A 21,468-nucleotide genomic window follows, 5' to 3' on the forward strand; every position below is an offset into this window, starting at 1 on the left:
TTTGGTTGTTGGTCCCCGCCTGCGATACTTACCATGAACAACAATATATTCTTGGGGGCTTGTATTCCTCTTTTTTAGTGTGCAGTCGGGTTTTTTGTTTTTTTTATAATATTTTTTATTTATTTATAACTTTTTAGTTACCCCCACAAATCCTATGACACTCCCGTGATCAAGACGAATCTAACGATACCTTATACATCAAATTCCATCAAGCCGTTTAGGCTACAGGAGGCCACAAAGAAACAGACATACATACATACATACACTCGAAAAACATTACCCTCTTCCCTTTGGCAGTCGGGTAAAAATACGTAAGTACTTTTTTTTATTTGTAAAATATTTTATATCCTTAGGTTTAAAAACTATTTGGATCTGAAATAATGGGAGAAAATTAGTCTAGAATATAGCTTTTCCGAATATTTTTGAACTAGTAAAGGATGACTCACGCTAGAACGGTTTTCCCGTGGGTCTACAGTATGAGGTTCTTCAAAAAAGTAGTGTACAGATTTTTAAAGGGTCGGCAACGCGCATGTGACACCTCTGGAGTTGCAGGCGTCCATAGGCTACGGTGACTGCTTACCATCAGGCGGGCCGTATGCTTGTATGCCAACGTCGTGGTATAAAAAAAAGAACGCTACGAGCCCGGGCCGGACGACCGACGATGGAAGATCACGTGATAATTTCTATAGAAAACTGAAGTGGCGCCCCGGTCCGGGCATCCTTTATTCTGTCTAACCTTTAAAACTTTATGAATATTGTGTTTACTTTATATTTTGATAATTTTCAATTCAATTCAATGCATTTATTTGTCGAAAAGCAGGTAGTGTTACAAACAGGTGTTACATACAGATAATTAAGTGCTCCACTTTTGGCCATATTATGAGGCATACAAATATTTAACGTGAGTGGCGGTGTAGCTCATGAGATTCAATGTAGGTATTTGCCATCATCAAAATAATAAATGACAACTATTTACATACACATGCTTATCAATTAATGTAAAAATTCTAATTTTTAAATGTCAAATTAAGGTATATATTTAAATTATATAATTTAGATAATATATGTATTACAAAAACATGCATCAAAAAAGTTCGCTGTCGCTTTCCTACAGGTTAGTTCGTGTCATCCACGATGACGCGCAGATTTGTCATATCTAACATAAATGTCATATCTAACATGACAATATGACTCAAGGCACGCATGAATGACACGATCTATAGGCTATTGAGAACATTTTAAAAACTCATTTATACTAATAACAACTAGAAAAAAACCGGCCAAGAGCATGTCGGGCCACGCTCAGTGTAGGGTTCCGTAGTTACTCTTCCGTCACAATAAGCTAAACTCGAGCTTAAAGTATAGTAAATTGTTAACCAAGGGATGAAACGGTACCTTTCACCTGAGTTAAACAAATAGGCAAATTTGCATAATCAGTACCTAATTAAAATAAGTCTTTTTACTATGAAGGGAAAACTTTTTGCGATAACTCAAAAACAGCTAAACTGATCATGTCCGCTATAGTTTTCATTTAATGTCTTTCTTAAGCTCTACTTCCACGATTTTTTTCATATTTTTTGGACCTATGGTTCAAAAGTTAGAGGGGGGGGACACATTTTTTTTTTCTTTCGGAGCGATTATCTCCGAATATATTCACTTTATCACAAAATGTTTCTTGAAACCCCCTATTAGTTTTGAAAGACCTTTCCAACGATACCCCACACTCTAGGGTTGAAGCGAAAAAAAAAATTCACCTTCACTTTACGTGTAGGGGAGGCACACTAAAAAAAATTAAATTTTTAGATTTTATTGTACGACTTTCTCGGCTTTATTGATTTATATATCCATGCCAAATTTCAGCTTTCTAGCACTAACGACCACGGAGCAAAGCCTCGGACAGACAGACAGACAGACAGACAGACAGACAGACAGACAGACAGACAGACGGACATGGCGAAACTATAAGGGTTCCGTTTTATGCCATTTGGCTACGGAACCCTAAAAAGGTGCCGTAGATGCTGGGAGCATTACCCTGCTGGATTGCAATACTAATGCGCTGTGCGAGGAAGCTGCCAGCCCTACGGTCCCCAGTCGCATCCACAAGCCTCTTTGACAACGCCCCAAAAAATTTCACGGCACCGGGACCACACGGGCTAAGTGTTTCCACACCAAAAGGGGTAAAACAATATTCTTGGCCGATGCGGCTGTACTTAGCTCTTGTGTTTCAGTATATCCACGCATATAGCGTCCCACACCAAAACCCGCCCATCTCCCACGGAATCAATGACATTCCGTCTGGCCTTTTACCATCTTCCCTGCGGACGCCCGAGAAAATTTCGTTTCTACATGTCAACAGGTATGACTTACTTGACTTATTGTCCTATGTCCCCTAGATGGGGCAGAGGGCGTCCACAGTGCGCCGCCATCTGGATCGGTCTTGAGCTTCGTGCTTGAGTTCGCTCCAAGTCTTCCCAATAGCCTTCGCCTCTGCAATTATAGTCCGGCGCCAGGTCTGCTTTGGACGGCAACGTTTCCTTTTTCCTTGGGGATTCCAGTCTATGGCTTGCCTCGGTATGTGTTTAGGATCCCTTCGGAGTGTATGCCCAATCCAACTCCATTACCGGCGCTTGATCTGCTGGTCGATCGGGGTTTCATTGCAGCATCTCCAGAGGCTGGCATTAGAGATTTTCTCGGGCCAGTATACACCGAGAATGCGGCGGAGGCAGCGGTTAACACAGACTTGTAGCTGGCGCGAGATGTCTTTTGTAACCTTCCACGTCTCGCATCCATATAGCAATACGGTTTTTACGTTTGATCGGAATATTCTGAGCTTAATTCTCCGAGTCAGTTTACTTGATTGCCATACGGGTCGGAGCCGTGCGAAGGTTGCTCTTGCTTTGGCTATTCTCGAAGCGATGTCTTCTTCGGTCCCTCCACCTTGTCAATAGGTATAATAGGATTTTATAAAACTACGAGTACTCACGCTGTCGTAAAAACGACGCCTACCTGTGTACAATGTCAATAACAAGAGGTGAGTCAATATATGCACAGTTGTTTGCATGTATTATTGTTTTATTATGTAGGTATTCAATGTATTCATGAACATATAAAAGCTGGGCAGGATCACCTTGCCCGCGATATTGCCAACAAGTTCCGAAAGAACAATTTAAAAATGTTATTAATTGTGACGTTATCATCAGTGCAGTGCAATAAATATTACTTCTATTGACTTGACTTTTCTGTTCCAAGATATTGAGGAAATAGGTCAGATAAACAGTGAATGGAGACCAGTGAAGTTGGGCTATCTTTTATGAAACCCGTATGAACATACACATGGAGATAGTGGCGTAAAGAAATTTACACAAACACATAATATTTGCGTGTTGTTAATTATTTTAAAAGAATAATGCTCGCAATCCTAAGTCAAAGGATGAAAATTCCGGAGGAAGTCAAATGTTTTTTTCGGGAATTTTACCAAGTTTCTTTTTTCGGTTTTTTCCTGCTTTAGACGTGCAACCTTAACCATCCTGTTTAAATTCACAATTAAATAAAATTTATTTGAAAAAATGCAGAAGTTTAAAAAAAACTTGTTGTTTCGGCTTTATTTGTTTTTTTCGGAATTATTGTAATTAAAATTTGCATCTTTTTTTCGAAAGAAACTAGAGTAAAAGGAGTCGTTTGGAAATTTTTCCCGTATTGTTGCGGGTTTTTTCAACGCTAATCCTAACAAATAAAGTTAGAGTTAGACCAAGATAAGTCTGCAACGATTTTGATAGCACATGCAGTGCAAGTGTTATTTATACGTCATAATTTCATAGAAGGTTGACGTTTAAAATAACGCTTGCACTGCGTGTGCTATCAAAAACGTTGCAGACTTGTCTTGGTCTAACTCTAAATCAAATAGTCTAACGAAATATTCTGCTGTCATATGCTGCTAAAATTTATTCAGAAAATATTTAAATACATTACCTACTAGTTTTCTTTACTTGACCACTATAACATAAGGAAATCTTGGAGCTGTTGTGATAATTTGCCGTTCAAATATGGCTGCATTCTAGGCCAAAAACGGTAGATATGACAGCTACTTCAAGTATTCATGATCGATTTGTGGAAATTATTTAAATAAACACTGCAGGTATGTAGAACACAGAATATTATAGGTGTATATGTGTGACAAATCTGCAACTATCGAATGATCACTTGATCAGTGACTGATTTGATGTATATGATAATTTTACTATACTTTTCTAATAAAATTAATTTGCTCTAAAGTCATACAGTAGCTAGCTCGCGTATAGACGTTATACCTCACAATAAGTATACAATTTTATATACGATAACAATATACATAATGGATACATACAGAGGATTACTATAACTAGCTTAAATCTAAAGGCCCTTGAGGCTTTGTACCAAGGATGCCGGCGGCATGTCCTCGTTGTATCACAGTGCTGAGACGTTGTACGAAAAAGCCGCCAGCTCTTCGGTCACCAGTTACGTCAACCATACGCTTCGCGATTTCTGCACGACGATTAGTCGAATAAAATTCACCTAAACATTTATTCATTTTATGAAGGCATCTTGCCTCTTCGAGGGTTACTAACGAAACTAGTGAAAGGACTGGTCAAATTCAATAATTTGGCAACCATTACTCAGAAACATATCTACGGTGGGAACATGACACAATCAATAGAGTAGGAACTTACCTAATTTAATTTGATGGACTCAATTTTGTGTTAGCATGGTTAAAACGTCTGGATAACCCGGAGATCTATTCAATCAGTCACAAGCTTTTCAAGAACAGCTCTTTTTCAGCGATTATCAGACTCAAAATTACCTCTAAATTAGGTACCATTAGCCGTAAAAGTGCATGGTGACTTTATCAATGAATTTATTCATAATTTCTCCATGCAATTTTGCAGTTCACTGTACAACACTAGTATGGATGCTTGTTCCGTAAGTAGTCCTACTCATTTCGTACAGTATTATATTCTCCAAAAATACTACAAGGACGCAATCACATTAAGTTTAATTTAACTACCAACTTAATCTTCCGCCTTCCGTTATAGATAAGGTACAGGTTGATTCACAACAGCTGGCACGAATGCAACGAGTGAATGAAAAAATATGTATATGTGTATCACATTAACCAATAAAATGGTGGCTCTAACTGTATACCGATAGGTGTCACTTATACCTGTACTTGCGTTCGCCACTCCCCAGCACAGGTCTTTGCGCCGTTCTTCCCCTAATGACGTTCATCAAACAAAATCATTCATTCATTCGTTCATCTAATCGCGGATGCGCACACAAAGAATCACTAATGAGTGCGCCCACGCAATCTACTCACCCCGCGCGACAAAAAATAAAGTGACAGGCAAAGAGAAGCCAGGGTTTTTACTCAGGCAAAAGAGTAAAGTCCGGGTCACGTGATAGCCTTTGTTTTCTGTAACTTCATAGCTAATGGATAAAATGATTGACGCAAAATTTAATTTGGCGAATAATTCGAAATGACATTCGCCAAAATAATTTTCGGTAATGATTTAGGAAACTGTAACACAGTTATATTAGCTATAACAAAGCGACCGAATAATCACGTCTAATGATTGAACAGAAGCAATAATCGCGGGTATATCTTGTGAGTTGCGGTGTACCGTGTACAAAAAAGAATTTTTAAAATTGTGATTTGACATTATTGGTTCTCTGAAAAATATCAAATGAAGTCGAATATCGGGATTTCAGAATTTTTTATAAAATTTTCTTCCCTTTAACCTTATTTCCATAGTCTACTTATTAAAAAATTCAACTTTGAGATGAAGCTCGCAGCATATTCGTTCTAGATATCCATAGGTTCATTCCACGCACCCGTTACTTATTGCTATTATTGCAGCACTCGAAAAAGTCTAAAATCAGCAGTCAATGAACGTATGATTCACCCCTGTAGGCGGGTACTGTTAGAGTATCAATCTCAGTCCGCTGACAATGGTCTGGGAAGCATTAGGCTTAGGATAAGGAGGTGGACATACCGTTCATATGAGTACCTTTACTGCACTGATCCTGATATTATCTGAGAACAAATACAACGGGTTTTTGTGTGGACATTTCCTTTATACACCGTGTTTTTTTTTTAATTTCCGTTAATTTCAAGGGTGCATCGCTGAGCTTAAATTAAGTAACTTTCTCAAAGACACTGGTATTCTAATTAACTGCATTTCGGAGATAATCAATAATTATTTTTTATCTTACCAGGCCCTTATGAGTGTGTACACTTGCCTTAGGGCCTGTTTACATTTTGATTAGTGTTCAGTACAAGTTCATACATTTGCTCCTAAACGTAAACTACTATCTCGGAAGATTGATGTTCGAAATGACATTGATATGTCACAGTTTTCAATTGTTTGGTTGAGTTAAATGTAATGCCCGTGTTCATCATCATCATTGGCCTTTGAGTCTATTACAGACTATTCAAACAGTGTCAGGTAGGGCGGCAGCGCTTTTCATGGCTGTGTAGGCCAATATGGGAGCGGCAAACACGACCACAAGCCAGGCAGGTGTAGTGTGAACAGGTGTCAGACTGATGACGCTACAACAACAACAACGCTATATGCAACATTTAATTACTTTTTATAAAAATTAAATTATTAAAAATAGCAAAAAATATTTTTTTTTGCAAATTAACTATGCCATTTAATTTCCTTAAACGTACTTACCGATACCCCGAAGTTAACGGAATTCAATAAAAACACGGTGTATACATATATATATATACCTCCTTCTTCTTCCTCGCGTTGTCCCGGCATTTGCCACGGCTCATGGGAGCCTGGGGTCCGCTTGACAACTAATCCCAAGATTTGGCGTAGGCACTAGTTTTTACGAAAGCGACTGCCATCAGACCTTCCAACCCAGAGGATAAACTAGGCCTTGTTGGGATTAGTCCGGTTTCGGGTGGGTGGTATGGTTTATATATATACCTAAAGCTATATATTTAAACCATAATTTTACAAGACAGATATTCAATTTAGCTAAGTCGTGTCGTGGAAAATTAGTTTTGCCATGTTTTTAACGCTAGGAAGAAACAAAAAAATACCTCTATAAATTTTGTCATCACATCAAAGATCATTACGAATCTCATCTGCTTCCGCTGCTATTACCAAAGTTCAGATATCTTTTTCTCGACTTTTAATAGCAACTCTTAGTTTTATGGTTAGCGCGTCAAACCAACTATTCAACCATTCATTCATTACCATAACCCTCCTAAATGAGCTTGTAAGAATCAACGGAAGCGATTGATTGACCACGGTCACTTGCCCAAGACAAAAAAGCATTATAACCTTCTGCCTTTTCTACCAACTCAGACTGCTAGCTTTCAAACTATACCATTAATTGCTCGGAGTGATTCGGTTGCGTTTTGATATGGTCATTGATAAATAATTGATTTTACATTCAAATTGAGCTATTAATGCGTGAAACTTCTTCTAGCTTTTGTAGAGTTTACACGTGGGTATTTTGAATTCGAGCCTACAGTATCCGATAGATCAATGACTCCTATTCCTATCGCTTTCTTTTTTCTTTGTTTGTCTGAAAACTAGAGCCAGTTGGAATCTATCAAGTAACAAAATCGGACGCATAAGACAGTAATATCGTATAAAAATTGTGACGTTTTCAACTAATAGGTACCACATTGTCGGTGGTCGACAAGGTTGATTTCAAATTGAAGCTTTATGGAAATAGCGTCTTATTGACAACCGACAAACCCTTTTCGTTGTAAACGGTAGTCTCCTAAAAAATGAAATAGTGATGAAAACCTGCATTTGCAATATATTGATAAGTATGTGGAGAAACGTGAAACTTATTGAAAGCAAAAAAGTTGTGAAAGTAGTTTGGGGAAAAACTCGAAAAATATCGTTTTTTTTTCATATTTTCTTCCGTGCTCCAAATATTTACAGTTTTTCGGAAACTACACATCCCGAGCACAACTTTTGCTTTCTAAACATAATTTCACACTTCTTCAATCGAAGAGTCCTAATAACATCCCAAAATTACAGCTTTACGTCACCCTTTGCGTTTTAATATAAAATTTGACTACTACATAAATAAATATTATAAGGACATTATTACACAAATTGACCAAGTCCCACAATAAGCTCAATAAGGCTTGTGTTGTGGGTAGGTACTTAGACGACGACATATATGATATATAGATACTTAAATGCATAGAAAACAGCCATGACTCAGGAACCAATATCCGTGCTTATCACACAAATAAATGCCCTTACCAGGATTTGAACCCGGGACCAACGGCTTCATAGGCAGGGTCACTAGTCACTACCCACTAGGCCAGACCAGTCGTCAAAATAAAATAACACATAAGATATACACATAAAAGTATAATAGTATAGCCTAGGTATGTAGGTAATTAAGACCAAATGGTCAAAATCAATCAACTTAATTCAGAATGTGGTAATAAAATAGACATCCGCACTGGATGAATAAAATGTTTATTCAAGTTTCATTAACTTGTCCTGTTTTTATTTCTTTCCTCGAATAAGTATTCAATCTCCAATTTCCTTTTACACACAGACCGGCAAATCATTGCTGTCTGAACGATTACCATTTATCACTTAAGTGTTTATTCTTTACACGTGACTACCATAATAAAAGTCGTTTCAATAGCAAATTCTGCATTGTTAACTAAAAGTTATTAACTTTTTTCTTCCTTTTTTACAATAAACAAATCTTTAATTAACATTCGACGAAATGAGAAGGCGTAAAAACCCATGGAATATGGTGTATTGAATCGTGACTTGTTTTTTGCCAAGTGCAAGCAGGATTTAAGTTTGTATATACTTTTGCAGTTTTTTGAATATGGTTGTCCATCTTTCCCTTGTTGCGAACTCCTGCCGATTTACCGTACAATACGAATTATTTATTTCTTTTCATTCTTGGCTTGTTTATATCATATCAGGTATTTCTTTACTTTTACCTTAGAACTTTTTGTATAGGTAGATAGTTAAAGTAATCGTGACTTGAATATAAAAACCTCGAAAATTCAATACAATCACCACTTGTTATTCTAAACCTAATCCATATTAATACAAGATCAAATTTCCAACACAACATTTCCATGTTGCGACTTAGTATTTGCGAATGCTCTGGTGTTTATAGATGACGTCACCTGTGCCTGGGCCGTTACACACTTACCAGCATAAGAGAAAACCCGAGACTCATAACTATTATACGTAATCAGAGGTTATATTCGACTGGTTTTATTGAGATGAAGTGTGAACAGTATGCGTTCACTGCTATTTTTGGGCGGTTTCAGCGAAGCCTTATATCGTTTTATGGGTTTAGTCCCCTGCTTTTAGTCGATTTGATAAGATCTTTGGTCTTTGGAACTCTATCGATAAGTTTAATTAGGTGACTAGCCGGGACGGGATCTTTGTCAATTTCGCGAGGCCCGAGGACACATAAGCTCACGCACACACAGAGACACATAGAAACATAATATACTTACTAACACTCACGGATAAAATACCACCATGTACGCGTGTGACATTAGGTAAATTTGACATGTTTTAATGATATGAAATGTCATAGAAACATTTTATGGGCTGATGAAAAATGTTCAGGTTGTCACCAACCATTCATCAACGGCGAACGATACGGTGGTAATTTCGGAGGAATTATGATGTCAAAAGCTCTCAAAAATCAACATGTCATAACATCTTAACCATCGTTGATACTTTCAGAATAACTGGGTAAATAATAATTAAACTCATCAGTTATTTGATAATCGGTCCATCCATTATGACAGTAAACTTATTTCACTTCCAACAAAACGAGATTGTGTTAACAGCACGTTTTTACTAAACTTTTTGTTAAACTTAATCTCCAGTGGAACCTAATTAATTAGCTATTTTATAACGCATCATTTAGTAAATGTAATTCTCTACTTTTTGTACGGGTATTCAAAGTCTTAACAAAAAAGTTGCATGACCTGAGTCTATAAATAACATTAGGCAGGTTAATTAATCTTTGTCCGATTTTAATTAACCGCATGCTTTAATATATGAACCAAATAAACCATGAAATATATGTATTATAATATGTACTTATGTTGTAATAATAAACATATAAAGATCGGGAAAAAACAGTGTACCTATCTCCAAGAGATCTGTGTACGAAAATCATAATAGTCCAGTTGAGCAGCCCTGATACTAAAGTTAGAATATCAACTCTTTTACAGGCAAACCACGCGAGCGGGGAACCTCTAAGGAGCCACCGCCGACCGTGCGCAAGGAACCCTTCACACACCTCTCGGAGCAAGAACTCATCGACGAGGCCAACAGAGTCCGCGCACAGGCCGACAGCGTCACGTGCACCTCCGACAATCCAGAAAAGTTCTTCTCACTCCCACACAGGCGAAAGAAAGAGGACAGAACCAGCAGGAGAAACAGCGATGACAACAGCGACAAAACAAAGTCACCTTTAGAACGATCTGTCAGCGATGTAGGTTCCAAAAAGAAGAAAGAACGAACCTCAATATCCACGCTGTTCAGACGAGCTAAAGAACAGCGAAATAAACCTCCTGACGTTTCTGTTGTAGTAACTACTAAGCCCGCTGTTATAGTGAAAAGAAGTAAAAGTGATGTGTCAGATCTTAAATCGAAAGACACTAACTTGAACACACAACCTAAACCTATCCGTAAAAGATCTGGTAGCGAATCAGAAGAGTTTTTGAAATCACTAAGAAACAAGAAGAGTCAACTTTCACCAATAATTGAAAGTTCACCAAGAGAAGATTACTTTAAGAAAACTCCGCCGCTTGAAGTGTTTCAAAAACAAAAACTATCCCAAAAGGATAGCACTAAATCTGAAGAACTAAGTCCTAGTGAAAGCTCTAAGGTTAATCCAATAGAAAAACCTCCGAGATATAAAACGCCTGAGAAAAAAGAGCCTAAACCACCAGCAAGAACTAAAAAAGGTAAATCTTCTGATGATGACAAAGAAAAATCACCATCCATAAAAGAAACACCTAAACGAAAAACAGAAATTAAGAAGACACTTTTGGTTGATGAAATTGATTCTATAAAAGCTAAAGACATAAACCCTGTTGAACTCAAAGATAGAATCAAGGACAGCATAAGAAAGATAGAAGAAAACGTTTATGCTGGTAAAGATATGATACACAGTAGTCAACAGCCTCCGGATAAACCTCCGTTGACTAGAGGAAATACTGTAGATCATATGGTAAAACTCCTTAAGGAAGACCAACACTCTCCTCCGCCAAAAACTCATTTAATATCTCCAACTAACGGGACTAACGTTAATCAACCATTTTCTTACACCAAGCCTAGTGTGAGTCCAGATCCAAATTTGTTTGCCAGAAATACTAGTCCAGATCGAGTGCCTTCGCCTGTAAATAAAATGACAAACAGAGGGGTTGTATACGCGCATGTAGTGAGAGACCTCGGAGACACGAAGTCGAATAATGTTACCAAACAAACTGTTCACAAAACCTTTACTCCTCCCAGAGACAGATATGCTCAACACTCTGATGAAGATGAAGGGCTCGGATATGAGGAGAGATACAAATATTCCAACAACCGTTTGTATGAGTCAGAATATAAAAATAATACGACGCACAAAAACTCTGAAACTTATAAAATTATTGATTCGCCGATAAGACCAAGATTTAGAGAATACAAACTGACAAGTTTTGACGATATTGAACCAACTTATGCCAACGAATATCCATTAAAAGAGGCCAAATCACAAGATTTTATTGAATCTTCTAGAGGACAGGCTGACGGTATGGATACTAAAAGGAAACCATTTGAGAGTGAAGATAAAGTTGATTTAAATTTTAATGAATTAAGTCACAGAAGGCAGTTATTGGAGTCAAGATTAAATGCTCGAAGGTATGATCGCGATAGAATCAATACAGGAGAGCCAATAACAAAGTATCTAGTCGAAACTGATCCAATCTATGAAGCCGAAAAACGAAGACTTGCAACTGAGAAATATGTTAATGAAACGGCGAAGTATTACCGTCATACCGTAGAACGAGACGGCTTTGCTGAGAGTAGTATAACTGAAGATTACAATAAGTATGATTCCGATAATCATAAATTGAAATATAACACGGAATCTAGAACTTTCCATAAAGTTTCCAAAAATGAGTTAGACAGGCGTGAATTTATTGATAAATTAGAGCCCATGAACAAAATTGCAGAGAAAAGAAATGGGTTCCCGCCAGAACCAGAGTATGAACCTCCTAGCTTAGAAATTAATGTTGGAAAACCAGTACTTACTCCCGACGAGTATAAGGAGCAGAAATATAGGATCAAGAAACATTTGACTTCTAGTCACGACGTTCTTCAGAGTGGTCATAAGTATAAGAAAGACGAGGGCTTCGGTAAGAGGAAGGGGCATTACGCTTCTAATCCGGAAATTGCTCAAGAAAGGGAAGAAGAATATGCGAACATTCGTAATGACGCTAAGCATGCAGAGTCTTATCACAACTCACTTCGTCGAATGAAGAACAAAGATAAATACTACAAGGAAGACTACAGTATACGTCGTCACGATTCTGGGGACAGCCGGGATTATTACCGCGAAGAAACTCCGCGGCGATATGACGTTGACAATCGACTAGTCGATTCTGGAATCGAGAACGATTTCCGTAAAGATTCTTGTGGAGAAATACATAGATCTAGAAAGCATAGCAGTATAGATGATGTTCGTAACACATCTCTGTTTTTAGCTAGCGAACGACAGCATACAGAAGACAACTATCCCAGTGAACAGATATATGCCAACGGTGAATACATGGCTCGGTTTGAAGACTATAGGCCTGATGGTTATCGGAAAGACTGCTATGTACCGAGAGAGAGGAGTGCTGATGATGGATCACACTTTGAACCCCGGGGCGAGAGGTATGATAAAAGTACTAGCCGTGAAGACAAAATCAGTGCGAAACCGCTTAAAGTTACGAAGAAACTATCTGGACTGGAGAAGGTAATATAGTTTATATATTTTCATATTAGATGATCCGCTGCTCTTCTGCCTAAATATTTATGATACTTATGATTTCAACAATGGTTGAAAAATATTCAGCATTATTTACTTTCTTTTAGATGAAACAGCTGTTCTCTCGCGACTCTTCCAAGAAGAGCAAGAAGGAGAAAGAGGTCCAGCCGAAGCCACGCACCAGGGTGCTCAAGAGCCCGGAACATCTTGCAGGAGATGACTCCGACTACAGAAGGTATTTTTTAATTGGCTTATTATACACAATACTCTTTTCACAATATGGCGTCCTATTGTCGGCATTTTCTTTAATTTTTATCGTCATGTCTTTACTGATACTTAGAAAATTAAGACAAATCGTAAAATTATATCCGCTATATATACCTTCCAGATATACAGACCCTGAACCGAGTGACATTGAAGTCAGGAAGAAGGACTACGAACCCAAAGAAGAGAGAAGGTATGACAAAGATGACAGGAGGTATGAAAAGGACGGAAGATATAAAGGTTCCCGTGAGAACCTGGACCGGTACCGACCTTCGGAGCAACGGGACAGTGACCCTGAGCGAAAATACAAGGAAACTGAACTGGAGAGGAGGTAATTCATCCACTACCTACATTGAAAATGTATGGAATCTCTTTAGCCATTCCACGTACCTAGCCTACATAACTCGTACCTAATCTATACTTAGTTACATGAAATAGCAACCGACCAAAAGCAGTGAGGGTTTCATAGTTGCCCGTCTATCACAACAGGTTGTAGATACATGGATATGATCAACAAAACGGACCATCTTCTGTATGAAGTGTTTACTGGTCTTGCTCTTCTTACCATCCTTCTCGTTTTACAGTAGGTACGAAAGAACAATGAAAGAAGAAAGGAAATACCAGGAGCGCAGAGAAGCGAGGCGGTATAACTCCTCAGATAGAGAGAGCGAGCTGCGACCTTCGGATGACGATCGCAGGCGAACCAAGTCCAAGACTGCGCCACCTCCTGATTCTCCGGCCTTGGTGAGTGATTTTGCATTAAATATGTGATACAACTGAAAATAGATCGACTTTAGACTTACTTGATGGAAAGTAACTACGAACTCAATATATACAGCAGACAACGGGAGCCGATTCCAATCCTTAGCAATTTAAAGATGAATTCATCTTTTATTCACTTTAAATTTCGTACCAAGTTTTAGTGCTGGCAAGATCGTGCAGTCCAAGCCTTGTTTTCTTATACTATTTTTATATATATAATTTAATATTATATATAATTTTTTATATTATATATAAATGTTGTTCATTTAAAGATACTTACATTGTAGAAATAAGGAATCACGAAATTCCCTTCACAATAAGAATGAAGAGGCAAATCACTTCGGGAAATTTACATTTGTAAATGGATGATTTATATTATGAGGATCTGATTACTAAATTCTATCCGTTCCATCAATTCCAACAACTTTTTACAGCAACACTCAGTCTTGCTCGTCGGAGGACCTATATATTGATATAAATAAGGTGTACAAATACTCCAGGTACAAATACTGGACGATGAGTCCAGGTATTTGTTTTCTCGGAAGGTACAGTCAACGAATTTGAATCCTAGGCCACTATAGAACCTTGTCGCTTTAACTACTCTATACATGACATGCATCACTCAATAAGCACTGTCGTAGAAGTCATTATGACATGTTGTTGTTGTTGTTGTCGTCCTAAAGCACCCCGGAGGTGCAAAGGGCCTTCACAAGCTCGCGCCACTCCTTCCTATCTTCAGCTCGTCCTCTGGCCTCGCTCCAGGGTTGAGCTGGAGCGAGGCCAGATTATGACATGGTTCCTAGGAATCAAATTGGTTGACCGTACTTTGCCACGTCACGTTACGGCGACTGAGGATCGCAGTGTCGATGTCACCTTGACAGGTTTCACGCGGTTTTTGCGGTTGACTTTTACATGTGTCAGAATTATCAGCTTCGTTGCATTTGATTATCAAGCAAACAGCGTATGTCCCATTTGCAGAATATTAACCCAACATTTATTTACATTCTCTTTTATATGTGTCATAAAAATACTTCAATTGTCCAAGAAGTAATAAGAGCGCCATCCGTCAGTGAAGAACCATAGCATTTTCCAAACAAACGCTCTCTCTGCGACCTATGTTCTATGTTGAAAGACTGCGGGGCCACCAATGCTACTCGCATGAAAGTCGTTTTACAAAGAGAGAACTCGATGTTTTTTATACTTATATCAGGAAGGGAGCATTAGAATATTGTTTCTTTTTATAGTTGTTGTAGTAGTTGTCAAAAACTGTCTGATTATTTTAAGGTTTAGCAGTCGAGTGGTATGAAGTTACAAAATTTGATGGACAAGACAGAGATTTTGTTTAAAAATCAGTCCAGTTAGAGAGCGTCTCTTGAATACATTTGTGACTTATATGCATTCGTGCAGTAATGTCTTAAAAAAGGAAATACCTATAATAAACCATTGATATCATCATATCGGACAATGTCCTGTTTGTTCTTTTAAGTAAGCAATCGCAAGTAGTATTTGTCCACGATTACATTTTCCCGGAAGTAATGATTAGTCGAGGTTTTTGACTGATATAACATTCTATGAAAACTGTCCGCTTATCAAACAGTCAGTGCTTTAGTTCTTGGCATTTTCTAGTTCATGTCAGTTGTTAGTATTTAAGAGGGTGGCGATTGGTAAAATCGCACGTTCACCATAGATTTTAGGGCCTGCATTTCGTTATCAGCTTGCATTTCTATCGTTCTTGCATATTTTTGATCAATAAAGACGCAAATAGACTAAGGAACGAAGTCACAATATTCTCTTTTTTGCTTTGTCTTGTTTGTATTATTCGCTCCGTGCATGACTGTGGTTCCGCCCTAGTGGGTGTATAGCTGCAAAACTGGAAAATATCTTCCCACAAAAGTTGATCTTTTCACTACGTCGTGCACTGGCGTCGCTTGTTTTTCCCCCACCACCTACTTCACACATATATAGCCATCATCAAGACAGATAAATACCATCGTAATATCATAAAATCGAGTAAGTATATTATAAACTGAATATTTTTGCCAGTAGTAACGCACTAGGGCAGCGACCGCACTGAGTCTTTTGGTTGTGTGTTGCAACAAATATTCGCACAAACGCTGCTCCTAATACCGTTCGAGAGAAACAGCTGGCCTAAATCTAAACCTATATCATAGACAAATAAACACCAAGACCGTACTCTCCTTGTAAACATTTCTGAACTTGTAAAAATGTTGGTAAGTAGAGTGATTCGAGTCTCGTTTGAATAACTAAAAACCAGTGCCTCCTTGAGCTGTAGACCTCAATAATGTTAAAATAAAAAATACTTGGTTGAGTAATTATCACAGCTCATAATAGTCTTAAGTGCCATAGACCCTACTGGCGCATAAGTCCCATAATCAGCAATTACCTATAGATGTAGAGATTGTGGAGGTGAAAAATATTTGTTAGGCTGGTCTATTACTTGTGATCCTCGACCGCAAGCGAGTATTTGTCTCAATCTAAACAATATAAAAGTAATAAATATACAAGTATGTATGCGTGATGTCCATCGAATTCATAATTATTGCGCTTATTGTGTTAGAGTCAGACCAAGATAACTCTGCAGCGATTTTATAGACGAGCAAGCGTTATTTAACGTCATAACATCTTAGAAGTTTGACTATAAAAATCGCTGCAGAGTTATCTTGGTCTGACTATACCGCATTCGAGTTTCGGCTTAGTTATAAGAGTCTGGGAAAACCGAGTCTAGTTTTAAAGCAAAGGACTCAAATGACTCAAGTTTTAACCACCACCAGTAACAAGACAAGAATGAGCTTGGTGAGTTAGTAGAAAACCTCCAAGTGAGGCTAGTGTCAATTATTGTAAAAATCCTTAGTGACCACATTATTCAGCATCGGACATTTTGATAATGATGCTGATCCTGATGGTCTTAAGGCTTTCCTTCTCTCCACGAGCTCAAGAAAATATTCGTAACTGTCTAAAAAGGTAGGGTAAAGGAGTTCTATGAACACTCTGCCGCTATGTCCCTGCCCTCTTCAGTCGCTCACTCTTGGCAGATTGGTCGTGGTTGTATGATGAGACGTATCTACATATTTTGGATAATGCAGCCTTCGCAACGCGCCTCCACTTGCCAGTCTTCAGCGTTACGGGTTGGCAGCCATTTTGCTAGCACAGATTGTGAAAATGTTATTTTAGATGTCAATCTTCCTTGAAATTATGACTTTTGAAGTAACACTTGCACATTCTGTCCTATCAAAATCGCTTTTGCCAATTTTGCTTGTTCGAACTCTATGTTTATGTCGTAGCTCGTCAGGGCAGATCAGGTCGCGTAGCCAACGTGCAAATCGCTTACGCTCCGTTACGATCGAAACGCAACTGTCACTGTCGCACTAATATGGAAGAGTGATAGAGACAACAAGAGTTTCGTTGTCGAAGCGATAGCGATTGTCACCTTGGCTAGGCCGGCAGGTCTGTCCAACGCGTACATGTTTCACGAGTGGTTTCATGTTTTGGTTTTGTGTAACGTGACAAAAGTATTTGAGGATTAATATTTGAACAGTCAGCGGTACATATAATGCTGCTATGTAGGCGATGGCAATATGCCTGGTCTAGGGCCCGCGGCGACATACCATTCCGTTTACTTTCACTCACGCTTGGACCAGGTGCCCGTGCTCTTACACACTAATCTACTCAACGAGGTATTTGACCTCTTAAGGTTACCTTCAGATGCCAACTGCAGCAGTGTTGCTGTTGCGAGATTACTGCTTCAGCTTTGAGGCAGGCAATGCGGCATCGATGTCAACATAATACAACAAACATATTGACAGCTACATCGCTCGCACCAACACTGCGGCAGTAACGTCGCATCATCGCGTACACTGCTGCAGTCCATACCATAAGTTAAAATAACAAAACAATAGCCAAGCTGAACAGTGAATAAATATATTTTTTCCTTAAACCTACTATGACTTCATCTCAGACAATCTCAGGAAATCTAAATCACTATACATTGGCAATTCTTGATGGTACAAGGATAAGATTTTCGCAATTAGCAATACACTTGTAATAAAAAGCTAACGTCAAATCACCCACACCCGCCTACTGCCACCTAGTTTACCTAACTGACACAAAGCTGGCAGTGTAACTATTGGAAGCGCGTGCGCAAGCGACTAAAGTTGGAACTAACCAGTATAACAGAGCTCTGAGGATGTATGTAATAAGTGTAGGATTCAGACGCTATACTAGTACTTTAGATAAGACCAGGCAAGGGTAAAAGAGCCAATCAGCTAGCCAGAAAATAGCCAGTTGATATTGTACTTTGCTACTAATAGTGTTCATAAGTCCTTAAATATTTAAAATTCTTCTCTGACTTTATCCAGACTGGTCAAGTTATTAGACAAAGCTTGAGTTCTTTTAGACTTGTAATGACTTGATTGTTGACTTGGTCGAGATTCGAGTCTTCTAGAGGACATTCAAAATTTTTACGAGTAGAACAATTTTCTATATGTTAATTCACGCTTTAGTCTAAAGTCCTTATTTAGTCCCAATTGCAATTTAAAAAAAAAGCGGCCAAGTGCGAGTCGGACTCGCCCATGAAGGGTTCCGTACCATTTATGACGTATAAAAAAAAACTACTTACTAGATCTGGTTCAAACCAATTTTCGGTGGAAGTTTGCATGGTAATGTATATCGTATATTTTTTTTAGATTTTTCATTCTGTTATTTTAGAAGTTACAGGGGGGGGGGGACACACATTTTTTCACTTTGGAAGTGTCTCTCGCGCAAACTATTCAGTTTAGAAAAAAATGATATTAGAAACCTAAATATCATTTTTGTAGACCTATCCCTATGGGTATGGGGACCCACACGTATGGGTTTGATGAAAAAAAATTTTTTTTTTAATTTTTATGACGTATTAAAAAAAAAACTACTTACTAGATCTCGTTCAAACCAATTTTCGGTGGAAGTTTGCTTGGCAATGTATATCATATATTGTTTTTAGATTTTTCATTCTGTTATTTTAGAAGTTACGAGGGAGGGGGGGACACACTTTTTACCACTTTGGAATTGTCTCTCGCGCAAACTATTCAGTTTAGAAAAAAATGATATTAGAAACCCCAATATCATTTTTAAAGACCTATCCATAGATACCCCACACGTATGGGTTTGATGAAAAAAGATTTTTTGAGTTTCAGTTCCCCGTGTTCCCAGTGGGGAACCCCCAAAATTTATTGTTTTTTTATATTTTTGTGTAAACATCATAATGCGGTTCATAGAATACATCTACTTACCAAGTTTGAACAGTATAGCTTTTATAGTTTCGGAAAAAAGTGGCTGTGACAGAATTGGACAGACAGACGGACATGACGAATCTATAAGGGTTCCGTTTTTTGCCATTTGGCTACGGAACCCTAAAAAACGAATCAGACTTCTCATTTAAGTAATAAGACTTATCTGCTCAGGAAGCGTATTCATACTAGGTGGTAATTTAAGCCTCCAACTCGATTCTCTAAACGTTTGGAATGACACTCGTAAGCCCGGTGGGTGTGATTATGACATTATGTTGATGTACCTAATGGGTAAGCTCCTGTCAAGGTCTACCATTCATGCATTATGCATTACTTGCTAAAATCAATTGATTTACAATTAACAACTTGTGGTTTAGCATCCGATCGATATTCTTCAATCTTCTTACTTTTTAGGGTTCCGTAGCCAAATGGCAAAAAACGGAACCCTTATAGATTCGTCATGTCCGTCTGTCTGTCCGATTCTGTCACAGCCACTTTTTTCCGAAACTATAAGAGCTGTACTGTTCAAACTTGGTAAGTAGATGTATTCTATGAACCGCATTAGGATGTTTACACAAAAATAGAAAAAAAACAATAAATTTTGGGGGTTCCCCATACTTAGAACTGAAACTCAAAAAATCTTTTTTCATCAAACCCATACGTGTGGGGTATCTATGGATAGGTCTTCAAAAATGATATTGAGGTTTCTAATATCATTTTTTTCTAAAATGAATAGTGTGCGCGAGAGACACTTCCAAAGTGGTAAAATGTGTGTCCCCCCCCCCGTAACTTCTAAAATAACAGAATGAAAAATCTAAAAAAAATATATAATATACATTGCCATGTAAACTTCCACCGAAAATTGGTTTGAACGAGATCTAGTAAGTAGTTTTTTTTTAATACGTCATGAAATTAAAAAAAAATTTTTTTTTTCATCATACCCATACGTGTGGGGTATCTATGGATAGGTCTTCAAAAATGATATTAATGTTTCTAATATCATTTTTTTCTAAACTGAATAGTTTGCGCGAGAGAACCTTCCAAAGTGAAAAAAAGTGTGTCCCCCCCCCTGTAACTTCTAAAATAACAGAATGAAAAATCTAAAAAAAATATATGATATACATTACCATGCAAACTTCCACCGAAAATTGTTTTGAACGAGATCTAGTGAGTAGTTTTTTTTTTTAATACGTCATAAAATTTTAAAAAAAATTTTTTCATCAAACATATACGTGTAAGGTATGTATGGATAGGTCTTCAAAAATGATAGTTAGGTTCCTAATATCATTTTTTTCTAAACTGAATAGTTTGCGCGAGAGACACTTCCAAAGTGGTAAAATGTGTGTCCAAAGTGGTAAAATGTTGAACAAGATCTAGTAAGAAGATTTTTTTTAATACGTCTTAAATTGTACGGAACCCTTCATGCGCGAGTCCGACTCGCACTTGGCCGCTTTTTGGTTATACTGTACTTACCTCTTAAACGTTTGCAAGACATATCTACTTATTGACACAGTATAAATGGACCGATGTAGAATTTTGAACTGATCATAGTTTTGACTTATGTACTTAATTGAACCTTCCAGGGCTTAAATTCATATGGAACAGTCAGATGACGCTTTCGTAAAAAAATGCATGCGCTAATTCTTTGAATTATTTGGCATTAGGCTTACGGATCCCTGATTCCGTAAGCCTTGCCAAAAGGCCGGGACAACGCAAGGAAGATGATGACTTGACTTCATATACATATTGAGATTTTGGACAGCTTGGGCCTAGTGGCTATCTACGAAAATAGGTTATCCTTTCATCGGTACAAAAAATGTTTGAAATACTCGTCTCTAAATATACATATTATCAAATCAACTAAACAACTAAGCATTAATTGCTGCATCATCGAATTTAGTGACTTCTCTGTTCGGGTCACTTGTCAGCGCCATGTTTTCTTTATCAACATTAAAACGCCTAACAAATAAGCATATTCTACACTCGTGTATATCTCGAGATCTATTGAGGACGAGAGATTTAAATAACAAAGTGTGTAGAAATACTTGTCCACTGTTACGTAACGTGTCACGGTTAGGCAATGCCACGAAAACATCGCTAATTTACTGATACATTCACCTAAATG

General features: G+C 37.9%; 1 protein-coding gene across 3 annotated transcripts in view; it reads left to right on the forward strand.

Annotated features, from left to right (window-relative positions):
- LOC133530277 (trichohyalin) overlaps window positions 1–21,468 on the forward strand; it is a 141,123-nt gene that overhangs the window by 97,151 nt on the left and 22,504 nt on the right. For all 3 annotated transcript variants that reach the window (XM_061868154.1, XM_061868156.1, XM_061868155.1), the window contains exons 4-7: window positions 10,247–13,020; window positions 13,140–13,267; window positions 13,421–13,627; window positions 13,881–14,040. In XM_061868154.1, coding sequence (XP_061724138.1) covers window positions 10,247–13,020; window positions 13,140–13,267; window positions 13,421–13,627; window positions 13,881–14,040 — 3,269 coding nt within the window. The remainder of the gene's footprint in view (window positions 1–10,246; window positions 13,021–13,139; window positions 13,268–13,420; window positions 13,628–13,880; window positions 14,041–21,468) is intronic.

This window comes from Cydia pomonella, chromosome 22 (genome assembly GCF_033807575.1).
Source record: "Cydia pomonella isolate Wapato2018A chromosome 22, ilCydPomo1, whole genome shotgun sequence".
NCBI lineage: Eukaryota > Metazoa > Arthropoda > Insecta > Lepidoptera > Tortricidae > Cydia > Cydia pomonella.